General features: G+C 38.5%; 1 protein-coding gene across 1 annotated transcript in view; it reads right to left on the bottom strand.

Annotated features, from left to right (window-relative positions):
• The window catches only part of LOC109927189 (protein phosphatase 1 regulatory subunit 12B), a 236077-nt gene that overhangs the window by 138417 nt on the left and 78867 nt on the right, over positions 1-18793 (bottom strand). Inside the window, exons 3-5 of the mRNA XM_048611836.1 lie at positions 7529-7744; positions 5227-5371; positions 1950-2024 (exon numbers count right to left, since the gene is read on the bottom strand). Coding sequence (XP_048467793.1) covers positions 1950-2024; positions 5227-5371; positions 7529-7744 — 436 coding nt within the window. The remainder of the gene's footprint in view (positions 1-1949; positions 2025-5226; positions 5372-7528; positions 7745-18793) is intronic.

Below are 18793 nucleotides of genomic sequence, written 5' to 3'. Positions count from 1 at the left end.
ACTGTTATATAAACGGAGACTTTGCATCAAATCAGATAATATTAGAGCCACGATTACAATGGCTAATTCAATAATTTAATTTTCAACAACTTTTCAAGTTTTTTAATTGACGACTGAACTCCTCATTCCTCAAATCAGTCCATTACTCTGCAATGGCAGATGAATTTGCTTTACTTGTACCCATTTATCCGAAACAAAAAAGTTTTCATCTTCTAGTTGCAAGGTATTCAGCTGCATTGAAAAAGAAGAATACGGTCTAGTGGCCCTTGGTATGGTTCTGTACTTTTATAAAAATTAACACAATCCTGGGCTTTGCAGCAATAGCACATCAGGCTAAAGTTTGGCAGCATTAGGCTGGGAGGTCCTGCATTTACATGAGAGCTGTCAATGCTTGGTAATCCTTGAATTCAGCATTACTCCAGCAGGAAAATAGGCACTTTTTGGAAAGTGAAGAAAAACTTTGACACCATTAGGGTTGGAATAAAAATTTTAGTTCAATTATGTCTGTCATTCAGGAAGAAAGGTACACCGATTCAGCCTGACAGCCCTCAGTGGGAATTTCTATACCTGGAGTACGAGTTTCTGATTTTACAGGGGACCTTGAAATATTCAGTTCACTGCTTTGTAATTGGTTCCATGATATACCTATACTGCTGTCTCTGCTCCAAGAAAAAGAAAATATGTTGATAGAACACAGCCAATGTTTGGGACTTTGAAAGTAATGTAAAAATAATTCAAAATGCAATGTGTTATTTCTGCACTTGGGTTTAACAGCTTTGAATAACCATTTTGAACAACAGGTGATTACAGAGTTTATCTCTGATTAACAAATATAGTGACATTACTGCAAAATAATTATTTTTTACAAAAATGTTTAAATTCTTACTTTGGATTTAACAGTACTAAGAAAAAAAGTGATTCCAGCTAAAAATCAGATTGTGAAGTTACAATCAGAAGTCTGCTTTGTATGTAGTATCAAAATATGGCGACACAACAACAGGGGTGAAGGGTAACCAAAATTCCAGTCATGAGGGCAGCCAATACCTCCACTAGCCAAGAATTTGGCGTGCAGATGAGCATGAAAATTCACTGCAGTCGGCCAAGGTTGAATAGAATATACCAGTGCAAAAAGCCTAAGCAATCAGATATTTGCAAAGGAAGCCCAAGCGGACAATGGCACAGCCATTTTATGGCCAAAATTGAAGCTGCAGTTTAAGAAAAAATTAATTGGAATTAATATTGAGACTTCCAAACTGTTGATATATTTCAAAGATTCTAAATGATTTACTTAAAAGAAAGGCACATATACCTGTATACCCATACCACACAGGGAGAAAAAATATGACCGAAAAACAAAAGCAATAAACTGTTCAACACAATTAACAAAACCTGCGACAGTATCCAGAATCCAAGTAGTTCTTCTATAGTCAGGTACTGTCTGAGAGGCTACTATGAACTAGAAAATCTCAACATGTGGCAGGGTTTGGGGAAAGGGATAATATAGGCTTACAGTAATTAGCTGGAAAGACATGCAAACCAACAGAGTCTTAGAAATGTGTTTATGCAAGAGTTGTGACAGACACTAAGTAAAATGCTGAATGACCATTTAAAGCGCAATGTAGATGAAACGGCTTTGCATTCAGGCTTCAGAACCAATAAAAAAAATTCTATATGATAAAAAGATTTAACTTGACTCATTTTCTGCATACTTGTGTAAAACAAAGATTGGTTCTGCAACCCAAAACCAGACAATTATTGCAGATTTGTACAAGGTTCTAAGAAGCTGCTCATTTTGTCTTCAGATGGACAATAATTTCATATTGTATACCTTGAACTTTTTAAACTTGTTTTGAACAAATTTGCTAAAAAAAAGTTTCATTGAATGCACATTTTTAGATAAATGTTGCCAACCAAAGAAGGAAGAAAATCCAAAAAAAAAAATCACTTACAATATTCTGTTTCTTCTGGAGTTCCTCTAAAAGCTCAATAATACTTTCATCTGCTAAATCAAAAGGAGTCTGACCCTGCAAACACAATATAGATAACTCATTGTAACTATCATTAACGAAACAGCATGGCTCAGTTGTTACATTGGCATTTCAGCTGTGTTAATTAGGTAGGGGTGCAATTAAGAGAAGGGAGAAAAGAACTGCCACAAAGACAAAGCATTTGCCAAGAGAACAAAGGAAACAGGTAGACATCTAGATGCTCAAAACCGCACCTTGTGCCCAGCTTAGAAAAAAGTTAGAGCAGAATCTATACATCAACAATTGATTCGAAAACTATATAGTAATGTTTTCAAAAGTTTACATCTCAAGCTAAATTAAGAATAGATATATGACATACTTTACAGGAATTTTTTAAAGTGAACATATTCTGAAGTGATGCATTCTTCACTGTTCTCTCATTTTAAAAATGTTTTGTCACATGGTAGATAAAAATGCCAACATCCTTTTGATTCTGACTGAATTAAATAGTCATATTCCAGATACCTTTCAGGAATAAATGACAATCCAAGGTCATTCTCAAATGTTTTTGATCAGCCAAGAAACAGTATCACTGGCCTGGTAGCATTTTTCTCGTTACACCTGTTACCACAACAGGAATGATGTTACAACGGCACATGATACATGATGAATTTCATGTGTAGAAACACAATGCCTTTCACTGCCCTTTCTTTGAAAAGACTTTTCCAACCTGTACTACTAACATGACCACCTTTCTATGAAACTCTGAATGAAACAAAAGGTGAAAGTTCAGCAAGCAGATGAATCAGATTCATTTGTTCCAGCTGAAACAATGTACAATCAAATTGGATTCAATCTTCTTAAAAAATGATTTTGTGGGGGCTGGAGGGGATGGCTCAGTATCTGGTGTAAAATATATTTCAAAATGAAATTGATAGCTTCTTTGGTAGCTTGTTTGTTGATGTTCAGCTTAACAGTAAACAGAAAGAGGGGAAATAGGCGATTGCCAGACAATCCAGAAGAAACAGGCAGATGGTGCAGGATGCCTCCGAGTGCACCCAGCTTTCTAAATAGTACTCCGTCTTGTACACTGATGAGAGTGATGGCTCATCTGGAAAGAGCTGCCAGAGAAACTCCATGACACTATGGATGTACCAGCTGTATTTATCTTTGGATGGGAGGGGCAACGAAAGATGGGAAAAGAAGAAAAGGAGGAGATGTGGCAGTATTGATTAAGGAGAACATCACAGATCGAAATAGAGGAGGATCAGCGCCTCAAGAACAGAATTTAAAAAATTGCTTGGTTTAAGTTTAGAAGACACCAACTAGTGGGAAAGTTGTAAAAGAACAATTTTCAAAGAAAATTACAGATAGCTGCAAGAATTATGGAATAGTATAATGGGGGACTGTAATAATTACCCAAATATAGACCGATATAGAAGCAATAGGTCCTGAAGTACGTTCAGGAACATTTTCTACAGGAAAGTGTTTCCAGTTCAATGAGAAAAGAACCACTGCTAAAGCTAGTCCTATGAATGAGGTGGGACAAGCAGATCAAATGCCAATAGGTAAATGATCACTGTCTCATAAAAGGCTTATTTTGGTTATGATAAGGGACCAAAAGCAATCCAATACAAGAATAATAAACTGGGGGGAGAAAGTTCCAGTTTTTATGTTCCCAAAGATTGGCAGGAAAAGCAGTAACTGAGTAAGGCCATCTTTAAAGAACAAACTGTTTAGGCAGGGGCAAGGTATATTCCCACAAAGGGAAACCTAAAGCAAATAAATTCAGAGATCCCCAGAAGACTAAAGAGCGATAGCTGAAATAGAGAATGTGAGCTTTTGACAAATGCCAGGTGGATAACACGACTGAGAACTCTGCTTAACACAGAAGGTTCAAAGGGCAAGCGAGAAAACAAATTAGAAGAAAGTACAAAAAGAAACCGGCAGCTAACATGAACAGAAATTCCAAATCTTCCACAGGCATAACAATAGGAAAAGGTAGGTAAAAGGATCAATGGGCCTGATTAGGGACCAAAATAGTTTTATATATGGGTGGGTAGGGACATTGCTGAGGTACTAAATAATATTTTACATCTGTCTTTACCAAGGAAGATTCGGCTCAGATCAAGATTAAAGGTGAGGTAATTCAGTCATTTGAAGCATTTAAAATAACTAAGAAAATTGTAACGAATCGACTGACTACACTTAAAAGTTGAGAAGGCATTAGAAACAGATAAAATGCATACCAGTATTCTGAGGGAAGGGGAAGACAAAAATTACAGAAGCACTGTTCAGAATTTTCCAACCTTCCTTAGACTGAAGGGTGATACCACTGGACTGTGGAATTGCAAATGTTCACATCCTTTTTTCAAAGAAGGCTGTAAAGATAAGCTGAGCAACTAAGGGACTTCAGTGGTGGAAAGCTTCTAGAAACAATTTCAAAATTTGCAGATAATACAGAACACAGAAGCATTGTGAATGGTGAGAAGGGCAGCGCAGACCTTCAAAAGAACACAGAAGAGTTGGTTGAATGGGTGGGCAAGTGACAGATGAAATTCGATGCAAGGGAGTATGAAGTGATTCATTTTGATAGGAGGAACACCAATCAATAAAGTAAAACAACGAGTATAATTCTACAGGGGCAGAGGAGCAATGGAATGTGTGTGTACATGTGTATAAATCATTGAAGGTGGAAGGCAGGTGGAAAAAAGATTCACAAGAATGGTTCCAAGACTGAACTCAGTTATGACGATAGATAGGAGAAGTTGCAAGTTTTTCTTAGTGAGTAGAAAGTTTAGAAGACATTTTTATTCAGGTATTCAAAATAAGGGGTACGGTAAGGGTAATAAGGGATAAACTATTCCTTGTAATAGGATCAAGAACACAAGAGAACTCAAGATAATTAGCTAATTAGAGTGTTGATAAGACGCATTTTCACACGAGTAGTTAAAATCTGGAATGCATTGCCTGAAAATATGGACGAGGCAGTTTCAATCAAAGCATTCAAAAAATGGATTAGATTATAATCTGGAAAGGAAGAACATACAAGGTTATAGGGAGTGGTGGGTCATTGGCACTATCTGAACTGGTTATTCAGAAAGCCGGTGCAGAAAACATAGGCCAGACAGCCACCTCCTGTGCTGTAATCAACATCTATTTCTAACTAAAAAGTATTCATAGCCAATAACCAAATGCAAAAATTTAGATATTTAGAAGCTATTCAAAAATGAAAACCAGTTTGTTAAAAACAACTGACCACTTTATTTACAGCCTCCATATCAGAAAAATTCTCCACAAGGATTCTACAGGCTTCTTCTTTGCACCAATGGGCAGCAGCATGCAGTGGGGTCCACCCATCATTGTCCTTGACATTTACATCATATCCAGCCTGTATCAGCAGCCTAGAAAACAAGTACCAGAGAATCGTTAAGGCACAGGAGGTCATCTAGTCTGTTGAGTCTATGCCAGCCCTCTGTAGAGCAGTACAATCAGACTCATTCTCCCACTTTTTAAGGGGGGTATAGGTTTACTTCTAAGTACACATCCAGTTGTCTATTAAAACACTACCTCTGCTTCCAACAACCTCTGAGGCAGCTGCTTGCATGCCATAATAGCTCAGTGCATAAGCATCAAGTCCACACATTGATTTAGAGTTTTGTGTAGGGCAATATCCCATATTTCTTGCATATTCAGCTAGCGGTAACAGCTTTTAATGTCCATGTTATTTAAACTTTTTAAAACTCATACATTTCTATTAAATTTCACTTCAATCTGCTTCACTCAAAAGGAGAACCCAAGCTTCTGTAATGATATTTTAGGATTAAAGATGACTTGCAGGTTCTCCTCCATGATCTCATGGAATGGCACAGCAGACCCGATGAGCAAAATGGCCTACTTGTGCTCCTATGCCTGGTTGTCATATGGTTTACGTAAGTAGATTAACTGAAAATGTTTAAATAATGAATATAATAATCATGTTTTTGAAACAGAGAATTCTCACACAGTGTGGAAAGAGGCCATTCAGACTCAGAGTCTGCACCAGCCCCCTGCCAAAGATCATCCCACCCAGACTCAGCTCCTTACCATATCCCTGTAACCCCATATTTACCTTAGGTAACCCAGCTAGCCTGCACATCCCTGGACACTATGAGCAATTTAGCATGGCAAATCCATGTAACCTGCATATCTGTGGACTGTGGGAGGAAACTGCACCACTTGGAGAGAACTTGCAAACTCCACACAGTCAGTTAACCAAGGCTGGAATCAAACCCAAGTCCCTGGTGCTGTGAGGCAGCAGTGCCAACTACTGAGCCACCATGCAGCCCAAAGCATCAATTTGGTATAAATTATTTTTGAATTTGATCTAGCTGCAATTCACTTGTCTTTCTGTAGCCATTCTGCTTTATTTTAAAACAGTACCAGAGAAAGACCTCTGGAGAGTATTGGAATTCTCTTTACATTGTTTGTTCATAAAATTCTCCCAAAACAAACAGTTGAGCATCTGACTTCTCTTTCGAAGTTCAGGACTGAATCGTTTTTATCCTTGATTGGAGAAATACCAACATGTTGAGGGAAAAAATAATTTTTATTAGTTTCAGTTTGAGCAGCACTGCAGGGTTTTGGCCAAAGTGGGCTGTGGAAAACAGTGGCTCGAGAAAAGGAATTAGTTAGTGTTAATAAAGAGATTACCTCAGTGTAATGAGTTTTGTAAAACTTCCTGACCAGAAATATTTGGTTAAAACCCTGAAGAAGTTATCTGAAGCTGACAAAGTTTAAAAACTCAGTTCTATGAATGCTCCAGGAAGAGTCTATCTGATTCTCAATATTGGGAGTTGAAGCCTTAGTTAAATTAAGCCCTACAGAAGTGATAGATGAGAAAATTCTCTTTGATTGGGTACTGTAAAAGGTTGCTTTTGGTATTAGTAGGATTTTATTTTCCCCCATGTGTTTCAAAATCTTTAGAATCAATACTATACTTGCAGAAAGTAGAGAACTCATTTTGTATTTAGTTCTTCAAGAAGAATAAGCAGAACACACTAAGTTCAGCAATTAGTTCAGCAAAAATGTTAATCTTTGTTTCTTTAATGAGAACTGCGTTGAAGCAGATGTATGGTGAACAGCAAGGAGGTTTGTGGGCAGGGAACTGCAATTTGCATCTGAACTGGAACCAGAGAAAGAGCAAAATAACAACAGCTGGTTGCTAACCACGTATCCTTGATGGAAAATATGCATGTCTGGGTATTAGGAATGAATTCAGCTGTGATAAGCTATAGCTTGACAAACCTCAAATCAGGACTAATAGATGAATAACAGCCACTTCACCCACACCCAATAAAAGTATGGCGTATTCAGGACAAAACAAACTGTCGCAGAAATCACAAAACAGCCCAAAAGACAGCTTATTCCCCTGTATCATCTCACTACAAAATTGCCACATTTACTTATTCAGGAAGCAGCAAAACCTATCCGTATTATTTCATTTAAACAGCCATAAGCTATTTTCTCACTGATGCAATGGCCAGCATATCATGATACTCAATCATCTCACAAGCACTTACTTTAAAACCTCCAAGTAGCCTTTCGCAGCAGCCACATGGAGAGCTGTGCCACCTGATTTGGTGTTTATTACATCTTCGATTCTGCCACTGTTCAGCCACTGTCGGGCATCCTGAAGCATTCGGTGTTCCTCCTCTTTCCTTGCAGCCTCAACATCAATTCCTATGCCAGAAACAAAGCATAAGTGAACCAAGCTACGTCTCAAATATATTCGGTATCTGGACAGAGAAAATTTTGTGTGTTTAAATTGAGAGCAATGTTATATCAGTTATGCCCTTCTCCCTAGTCAATACTTTAATGCACTGTTACCTATTTCACACAATATTCTTCTTTCGTGGAATGCACACATCACATTTGTTCCCCACTCCTATTCTTCTCTTGGATGGAATGGCTTGCTACGCCATTTCAGAGGGCAGTTAAGAGACAATCTGGGGTCACATGCAAACCAGACCAAAAAAAAGATGGCAGATTGAAGGACATTAACAGACCAGATTTTGACAACAATTGAGGATGGTTCATGGTCACCACTACAAACAGTAGCATTTTAAGCTCCAGATTCTAACTGAATTTGAATTCCTCCTGTGATGGGATCTGAACCTATATTCCTAGAGCATACTCCCAGTGACATTACCACAATACTTCCATCTACCCACTGTGTTGCAAATGTACCATAGAGCAAGCTGCTCTTGTTCAACCTTTACAAATACATATGACTACCAGAAACACAGGCAAATAACTGAATCAAAACCACTTCTATTCCTGATTTTCAATGAATATACATTAATTGCAAATAATGCAGTATTTTAATTGTTTCTGAAGAAACTTGAACATCAATATTAATTAACTTGTTCTTTCCTCTCAGATGATGGCAGAGCCACAATTTCTCAGCCTTTTATAAAAAGCATACAATTGCTCATGCACGTTAATAACACAAAACAATACATGCTTGTTACAAGTTCATGAATCAAGGATCTTTCCTTCAAGTTCACAGTTACTTAAGTGCGCTTATGTGAGAGCTCACCAGAACAGCAAAAGACTCAATGGAGAAAATAACTACCAGGCCCCTTATAATGCAGGTTTAAGGGTTTAATTCATTGCAAGCATATTTTTATTGATAATACCAATTATGATTTATAAACAACTACAACTGTAAGCTTAAATCTTCAAGTAATGAACAATAGCAGCAACATATTACGTATAGCAACATATAAACTGCTGCCTCATCCTATTTGGTATGCTGGCATTCACATTCTATAACTCAATTCTTTTCATTTTCTTTTCTGCAGATTTATTCCTACACTCCATTCAATAAATATCTGTGCCTCAAATAGATTAAAGTTTTAGCATTCATATTTTTAGAAAATAATTCCTCTTAATTTATTTCAAATAAGAATATAATTTTACAAAAATAACAAAGTAATTAATACAAAAATATAGTTATAAATAGCTGCATAATAATTAGTTTCTCCTATTACACAGCTCACAAAAGGTCCCGAAATCAGCAGGTCATCCACCCTGCATAAATAAATAATAAAGTGTCGATTAAGCATGCTGAAATATCAACTGTCCCCAGTTTTATACTGCCCACACTGCAATACAGTTGGAGTTTTTAAAATGGCTGGAAGAAATGCAGTATTGTCTTTGGAGGGTTTCCTGTGCCCAGAGACATGTGCACAAAAGATAGCTGCTCTTCTTTCCTACCCCCTATGTACTTTAAAGCCCACCCCAGCCTCCCCATTTTTAACATGGCAAAATTTTTTGACAATGCCCCAACATACTTGTATCCAGGTTCCATCAGGTTTCTGTGTAGGCCTGCCTGCAGCCTCAGTAACTTTGGCAATGCCAAGTGGTTAGAGATGCCAGCCAATCAGGTGTGACCTGCTGTCTCAAGGAGTAGAAATGCACTAATTTAGCAAACCTGCAGCCTTTTAGAGCTGGTGGATAGCCTTGCATGTGCCTATCAGCTGGCTGCCACCACTAAAGTTCTGTTAAATTCCCTCAATTTTAGACAGAAATGGAGTTGAGGGTGTTAAGTGCCTGGAATACTCCACCAGATGCGGTGATAGAAGCAGATACAACAGCAATATTTAAGAGGCATTTTGACAGATACTAGAATAGGCAGGAAATAAAAAGATACAAACCACATAGAGACAAAAGGTTTTTAATTTAGAAAAGCATCATGTGTCGACATCGGCTTTATGGGCTGAAGCTCCTATTCCTTTGCTGTACTGTTTTTTGTTCTTTCATTTAGGTCAGAGATCAACCATGAAGATCAGGAGAGATTCAAAGGCTAAATAGCCTACTTCTGTTCCTGCATTCCTGTGCCTTTCTGCAGTTCACATGGTCAAACAGCATTTTTACACTAATGTGAACAAAACTGTGCATGATGAGAACAATTCACATGTCAGATGATCCTACATTTCTACAAGTATGTTTATGGCACCCACTTTTACCTCAGCATTTCTGATGAAGGGTCTAGGCCCGAAACGTCAGCCTTTCTGCTCCTATGATGCTGCTTGGCTTGCTGTGTTCATCCAGCCCTGCACCTTGTTGTCTTTACCTCAGCATTACCTCTTTCAACTTCTCCACTATCTTTAAATTGTCGGGCTGCTTATGCAGTATCCATATAATTGGATGCACTGGTATTTATTGGGACAACTTCAGTCATTGTGTTCAGTTCTCAGCTCAAGTTCCAATCACTTTCTGCCAATGCCATCCCTATCCCAGACAACTGTTTCGGGCAGAAAAAACTATTCACAATCTTTGTATTAAATTTGACCCAGCAATGAGCTTTCAATGACGTATCTGTGGCATTGAAAAATCACCTCTTTCCACCTCTGTAATATAACCACTTTCTGTCCACCTCAGTTATTCTGCTGCTGAGACTCTCACCTATGCCTGATATCTTGATGCCCAGATTATATTCTGTCAATGATAGTGGTTATGTTATTTCACTACTCCAAATCAATCTGTTCACGATGTGAGACTTGTCTTCCTGCCCTTAGAATGATTGCCCCAATTAAATAATTCCACAGCAAGCTTTTTCTAAGTTTTAAAATGAAAAATGTTATTTATTAGACCCACTTGCTCCAGGTTCAAAAACATGATAGTCTGTGAGAGTATGTGCACTATCACTCACATAAAAGATTAAAAAACAGGCAAAAGAAACAATACTATTACAATTTAAAATTCTCAATTTCCCTTCTGTGACAGGCATATGGTTTTGAAGACAAGTTGATGTTTTTAGTTGAAATGAAGAATTTGGAAGCAGTAGTTTCTCAGTAATTTTGAGTATTTGTATACTTGAATTTCCAAGAAGTCCTTGAATTCAAGGTCAGCCTGAAGTTGAAACATGTTGGCAAACCCTTCTTCCACTTTCAAAGCATTGCTCTTTATTACCTTGGTTGCTTTGTTGACTTGCAGCCAGTTTGATGTTTTTTCTGATGGAAACCAATATTTGTAAGCAGCTGCTGCGTTCAAAAGCAAATAGGAAATATAGCTATGGACATCAGGTGACATGCACAAGTTCAAAGTCCTTTGTTTAAAGAAAGAAAAGTGACATGATGATTACGTCGCATCTGCTCCCAAGATGAGGCATTCCACTCCCGGACATCTCAGATGTCCTCATTTCTCAAAGACCGCAATTTCCTCTCCACAGTGGCCGAAAACACCCTTGACTGTATCTCTTGCGTTCCCCGCAACTCATCCCTCACACTCACTCCCCGCAGTAACAACAAAGACAGAATTCCCCTCGTCCTCACGTATCACCCAAACAACCTCCGGATTCAACACATCATCCTCTGCCACTTCTGCCACCTGCAATCTGACCCTACTACCACCAAGGACATTTTGCCCAACCCACCCTTATCTGCCTTCCAGAAGGACCGCTCTCTCTGTAACTCCCTCGTCCGCTCCACACTCCCTACTAGTCCCACCACCCCTGGCACTTTTCCCTGCAACTGCAGAAAGTGCTACACCTGCCCCTACACCTCCCCCCTCACCCCCATCCCAGGCCCCAAGAAAACCTTCCACATTAAACAGATGTTCACCTGCACATCTGCTAATGTGGTATATTGTATCCGCTGTTCCCGATGCGGCCTCCTCTACACTGGGGAAACCAAGCAGAGGCTTGGAGACCACTTTGTGGAGCGCCTACGCTCGGTTTGTGACAAACAACTACACCTCCCAGTCGCGAACCACTTCAACTCCCCCTCCCACTCCTTGGACGACATGTCCATCCTAGGCCTCCTCCAGTGCCACAACGATGCCACCCGAAGGCTGGAGGAACAGCACCTCATATTTTGCTTGGGAACCCTGCAGCCCAACGGTCTCAATGTGGACTTCACAAGCTTCAAAATCTCCCCACCTCCGACCTCATCCCAAGACCAGCCCAGCTCGTCCCCACCTCCTTGACCTGTCCGTCTTTTCTTCCACTTATCCGCTCCTCCCACCTCACTGACCAACCCCCATCCCAACTCCCTACCTACACTCACCTTTACTGGCTCCATCCCCGCCTCCTTGACCAGTCGGTCTTCCCTCCACCTATCTGCTCCTCTATCCACCTTCCATCATCGCCTCCCCCTCTCTCTATTTATCTCAAAGTCCCCTTCCTCACCCCCATTTCTGAAGAAGGGTCCAGACCTGAAACATCAGCTTTCCTGCTCCTCTGATGCTGCCTGGCCGGCTGTGTTCATCCAGCTCTACACCTTGTTATCTCAGACTCCAGCATCGGCATTTCCTACCATCTCCTCAAGATGATTACACATACTGTGCTGTCATAGCAGCACAGGATTAGTGCTGAGGGAGGCCATTCTGACCACTGTCTCTACTGTTTCTCCAAATGAGCAACTCGGTATCATTCTCCCACTTTTAAGCTGATCCAAGATTCTACACACAGTAATTAGCATCAGCATGCCGATGATGGCAACAATTTCAGGTTCCAGAAGTTATTTCCTGCATATCATTCTCCTTTCCTGATAACAGCCTAATTCCCTGTCAAACCTGCCTCCCCTATATATTCAGGCAGTGCACTCTACATCTTAACTGCTCACAGCATGAAAGATTTCCTCATGTTGTTTTTGCTTCCTTTACTGATTACTTTAAATCTTGTGCTTTCTCATTCTGATTTTTTTTAAAACGACGGAACAGTTACTCCCTATCCTCTCTATCCAGACCAATGTTCCCACTAAGCTTCAGAGCTTCAAGGTTCCTCCTAAGTTCTGTGTAGTTGATCAGTGTGCCATGCACTGAATGCAGATCCAGAAATTGTTGCCGCACACGGGCTTTGGAGGTCCATGCAGCAAAAAAAATTACAGGGAATATTAATAATTTTGAATACTTTCATTAATTCTCTTAATCTTCTTTCTTTCAAGAGAAATAGAAAACCTGCTCCAATCTATCTTCATAACCGAAAGTCCTCATTCCTGAAACAATACTTGTGGAAAAGGTTCATAATCTCACCAATACTTTCATATTTTCTGAAAATACAGCACTCAGAATTGGGTGTAATACTCTCACTGAGATTCAACCAGTGTCTTGTACTTCAATCACTTGACACTTGGAAAATCTTCCAGTCTAGGATGGAGCAGAAGCAATTTGATGGGGTTCTTTTTATATATGTCTAACATGTAATGAGTTTCAGTTTTACCACATCCATATCATCTGTCTCAGAATGTCAAAAGTCACACAATTTGAGAAGGTGATTTTAGTAGATCACTTATGTTAACATTTTCATGTATTCTGAAATTTCATAACGTATTAGAGCATGTAATTATTCTATCACTCTTGACCAGCCTTTCACATTTTACTCACCATAGTGCTGAGTTCACTGAATACATTGCTGTACATCTCCTAAACTGTACCAAATATCGATCAGGCCCACATTCCCTGGTCTATAATGAAACCGATTAGACACTTCAATTTTAAAATTTTCAAATCCTTCCACTGTCTCACCCCACTCTCTTTCTGTAATTTCATCCACTACTGCAATATGCAGAGCTATCTCCACTCCTCTTGGCTAGACTCCGAGCTTTAGAATTCCTACCCCCACCCTTTTATGCTGTTTTTCTCCTTAAAAGACACTCCTTAAAATTTACTTTGACTAAACTTGGATCATCTTCACAAATATATAGCATCTCATTTTGTTTTATAATGCTTCAGTGAAACACCTCAGGTGACAGGTACAAAATAAACAAAGATGTCGTTATTGGGAAGAAATGAAATATAGTCAGAAGGTTATAAGGAATATGGAAGATGAGAATGGAGTAAAATAGGTGTACACAGTGGTTTTAGATATATTCAGTGGTCTTATCATGCACGTAAAATTTTGAATAACAAAGCTATGCTACAGACAATGTGAAATGGGTAACCAGAAAACTTAAAATACAGCTCAAGCAGGAAACCTGGAAACCTTTGAACATTCTACACACACATTTCTAGATCTTCATCTTTACCTACTTCAAGTTATTGTTTTCCAAGGGGATAATTATGAAATTCAACAAATGAAGACTAGGTTTCTCAAAGACAAATGAAACGTGAAGTATTGTTTTCATGCTAATTTTCATGAATATTAATCCAATGTTACCTTTGATTGCAACATACCCAAAGCCTCGTTCTATACAAGTGCCTCAAGAGGGCATACTTGCACTGTTTAAAGGGGCAACCCAAACAATTTGTCAGAAGCAGGAAATAGTTCTGAATTATAGATATGACTAACAAGTTGAAGTAATTTATTCTCTAATTATACTTTAAAAGCTTGATGAAACACTCGAATATGCAAGCTCAAAATGTCTGATTCAATATTTTGTTTTGCTATGATTAATTGTTATCGGATTAATAATGTATATAATGTGTAATATAGCACTTTAATTTCCATGCGTTCGCTACCCTGTATGATGCAGAAGCAACAAAACAGCTTGAAAAACTGTTTCATGCTTTGGATGAGAAGGATAGCTAGGTAAACACCCAAAATCTTATCAAAACATACAATAAAAAAAATTGTACAGGCCGAAGCCAGGATTATATAACAGTTCAACAACACAAGCATATTTCACACATACACACTCCTAGGTAGGATGATCAAAAGCCATGCAGCCAAATGGATGGCCATGAGTGGTGATAACTGGTTGCTCTATGCCCTGGAAACCCGAGATGGTGTAACTGTGCTCTCTGGTGTCAGTCAAAAGCTCACTGGAATATAAGTAACCACTCCAGAACTCGGAACCAGGTTATATTATTTGCACAATGTGTTATCGTTTAATTAACACGGCAGCGCAGTTCCACAAAAGTCAATTGGTAGTAGAGTTGGAGTACTGCAGGAAAAAAAAGACACGTTGCCAAAACTTTTTGTCTTGTAACAACTACAAGATTGCCAAATTTTAAAATGATTACGTCAAATTATACCACAGGAGAAAAAGATTCTGATTGCTTGGCTGTGAAAGGCCAAGAATTTACCATGGGCACTATCGACTCCCCAAGCTCTAAGGTAATTCAGAAAATATAAAAGACTTGAATATATTTAATTTTCTTGCACAGAATGAATCCCTACAAATATCTGTGGTTTTTAGCATATGTAAGCCATCTCAAATGCTCCAATGATCATCTCAAGTATTTTGTTCATGTAATTATTAGCTTACTAATGATCTGAAATCAAATTGGACTCTAGGCATTTTGCTATGGCTTTTGCAAGTGCAGGCTGGTCAAATAATATGTCTATTATGAATACCTGAATGAATACATTTCATCAGCAAGTGTGCCAATTGTCTTAAACTATTAGCTATTGCCTAGCTATGGAAATGACATTTTCTATAAGAAATTCTCATTTCTGAATCCACATCAGAATTTAGCCGTATCAGTCAGTACGAAGAAGCCTAAGCAAGCTGAAGTTTCAATACACCTGGGCATCATTCAGTGCTGTTTCATGAAGCATGATTGAGATACAGTGTTTTATCTGAGCCAAGAGTCCAAAGATCTTGACGTTAGACATAAAACATGAATTTCTTCTTCATTTTCTTTTCTTTAAAGTCAATAGGCTCAATAACAAGGGTGTACAATTTTAAGTTGAAAGGCAGAGGATTTATGGGGATTTCAGGAAGAGGTTTTTCACCCAGAGGAATGCACCACCTGGGAGGTTAGTTCAGGAAGGAAACCCCACAACACTTGAAAAGTACTTGGATGAATACTTGAAATATCATTTCATTCAAGACTATGGGCCAGGTGCTAGAATGTGGGACTAATGTAGATTTGGAGGTAATTTAGTCAATGCACACTTGTTGGGCCGAAAGGTATCTTTCTGTACTTAAGATTCTATGAGAAGCCAGAAGCAAGAAAACATAAAATTAATATTAGGACTGCACTCAATACTGTTGTACAGGTCACATTTACACAGCATGAGACAGGTCTTCTGGTTCAAATGGTCCCAGGTGAGAGTGTTCTTGCTGTACACAAACATTCTACCAACCCACTTGAATGCTCTATTGTCTGGCTTTACGACAGGAAGAGAAAACATTGAAAGACATTTGCTTACCTCTGTGTTTAGAATAATCAAGGACTGATTTTACCCCAGAAAAACAAAGATATTGGAACGTTTTGGGGCAGTTTGAAAGAGACCTGACTGAGATCAGATGCTAAATTTTTTATCCCAGAAAAGTAGATTATTCAGAGCAGAGAAGGGAATAAGGTACCTCAATAACAAGGATATAGTTTATGAAAATTCCCAGACCAGGACTGCTTGGTTGCAACTCTACAGATTATAAAAAGACTAGAAAAGTCTAGGATCTCAGTGCGCAAATATTTCATGGAAAAAGCCTCAATTTGTAGGACAGTAACGGAGGTTTAATGAAAAACAGTTAAGTAAACAGATCTGATGAGGAAGGAACTTCTCTGGATTTATTTTTAAGTAACTGCAAAGTGATGATGTTGGTGAATAAACGGGGATCTTGCTTTGCCATGCATTTGAATCTTTGAAATGTGACATCTGTAGATAGATTGCTTTCTTTTATTTTAGTTTACTTTCTTTTGTATCATGAACTTCTGTTTTATTGATAATGCCAAATCTACAGCCAGGTCTGCTTATCCATCAAGACAGACATCATTCTAAGATTTAATTTAACCAGTAGTAGCATCAGCTGGGATCAAAACTTTTACATCAACGTTATTGGCCATAAATTGTGCAGTGGAGTTGAAATCCACAGTGAAAGCCTTGAAAGGTAGAAGCAAGATTGAAATGATACAAGAACATGTAGTAGAGTACTGTGCATAGTTCTGATCATGTATTACAACTTGTATACAATATAGAAAGAATTCTATACGGTTTTTTCTTGTTTTTATTGCTAGGCACAAGGCCAAAATTATCACAATATAGTAATGAAAGCTTATAGCAGGTTCCTTCATCCGAGCACAATTTGCACGCTAATTTCAGTTCCAAGTCAGTTGGCCTTGAGTAGCCGCTGAGCAAATTTGTATTTTACAGTTCAAACAAGTGTCAGAGGTCAGTTAAAAATCATGTTATAGCATGCAAAAAACATCATTAAAACAAGAGACAGCTAACAAAAATAGCTGTTACCAAAGGTCTGCATTTAATTTATAGGTATCAAGTCTGGATCATTTGCTACAGCAAATGTTAGGCACAATTTCAGTGGAAAGGCAAGAGTCCCTTCTTTGCTTTGATCAGTCCTTACAGAAATCTTTCTGGATAGCCATGAAGATTTTAGTAAAGGATCCTTATTTGAATATATAATGTAAACAAAAGAGCACTGAGTAGAGCACATACCTCCGCCATACGCTGTTAACTTAACATTAACCTCATCCTGATGCTCTAACTACCAAGCTGAAAAAAAGACAAAATCTTCTTTACTAAGAGACTGCATCTCACCAAGAAATTGTTAGGCCAATCTACATGCAATATCCTGCTTTAAAACTGCAGGTGTTCAAACAAGCAAGGAATTTGACCATATCCATGCTTGCAAAACTCGCAACAGTATCCAATACAAGATCCATTTCTCTAATTGGAAAATATTTGCTAGATAATCCTGAATTTGCAATGAATTGCACTGACAACCAATTTAGTTGTGCCAGTCAGGGTTGCAGCATGAAGTATTGCATATACCAGAAGCTGGATATATTAATGCACGTGGCAGACAGAACATGTGCGTGTACTACACCTATTTCAACTCAACAAAATAAATACAACCATTCAATAACTTTTTTTAGGGGAGGGATGCCAGCAATTAAGGCCAAAAATGTAAACAATCCTAACAGTTAACTAACTGTCAATCACTGTTAATTGGTGCACTCACCATGGCAAAGACTCTACCACAGTCCATTTCCCAAACTATTGACACTTCCTTCTCATGCAGTATAATGTTCATTTTCCCTTGCATTGGTATTCTTGTGAATTATTTTGATGAGAATAGCACAAAAAGCTTTGACAAAATGCTTATTTTCTCAGCAATGCATGAATACATATTTGTGGACCCAGAGTTCAGCTGTGATATCCTTGTAGCAATAAAATTTTACTAGGTCATTAACAGTTAATGATTAGACACAAGATCCTGTTCACTTGTCATTCTAATGTCTGCTATTAAGCAAATACTTTCAATTTGAAGTTCTTAACCTTTTCTTCAGATTCATCCATTGCTGATCCTTGAAATTGCCACAAACCACACCCATGCACATCCCCTCAAACAGAACCACTACCTGCATTCCTAATTCTGACCTTCTGCAGCACATCTCCTCTTTAATCCCGGCACCATTCATTAGCATGCCTTATCTGCTATATATCTATGTTCTGGAATTACCTTTCTTAAACCTTCCTGCCTCTCCTTCTTAGAGAATCTCCTTCAAACTCCAGCTTTAAAAAAAAGCCTTATCATTGCCCCTTACGTGATTTGATACAAAATTTATTTAGTTTGCTCTTGTGTGGAGCAATGAAAAAATAACAATGCTCTCAAGAGGCTAGAGATGGTTGCACTGGAAGTCAACATAAACCAAAAAAAACCATGCTTCTGGGCCAAAAAGTCTGAGTTCGAGTCCGAGTCCCATCTGCCCCATAGGTGTGTCATCGCATTTCCAAATAGGTGGATTGAAATATTACACTCAGTAGGTGTGAACCCACAATCTAGTATTGCGCAGTACAAAGTTGTAATATTCCAAAGCACAGCGTAACGCATCCTTACATGATCAAACTATGTAAACGACGGGACAAAAACAAAGTTGCTGGAAAAGCTCAGCAGGTCTGGCAGCATCTGTGGAGGAGAAAACAGAGTTAA

Source organism: Rhincodon typus, chromosome 25 (assembly GCF_021869965.1).
Source record: "Rhincodon typus isolate 14 chromosome 25, sRhiTyp1.1, whole genome shotgun sequence".
Taxonomy (NCBI): domain Eukaryota; kingdom Metazoa; phylum Chordata; class Chondrichthyes; order Orectolobiformes; family Rhincodontidae; genus Rhincodon; species Rhincodon typus.
This window is presented reverse-complemented; position numbering and strand designations above follow the sequence as displayed.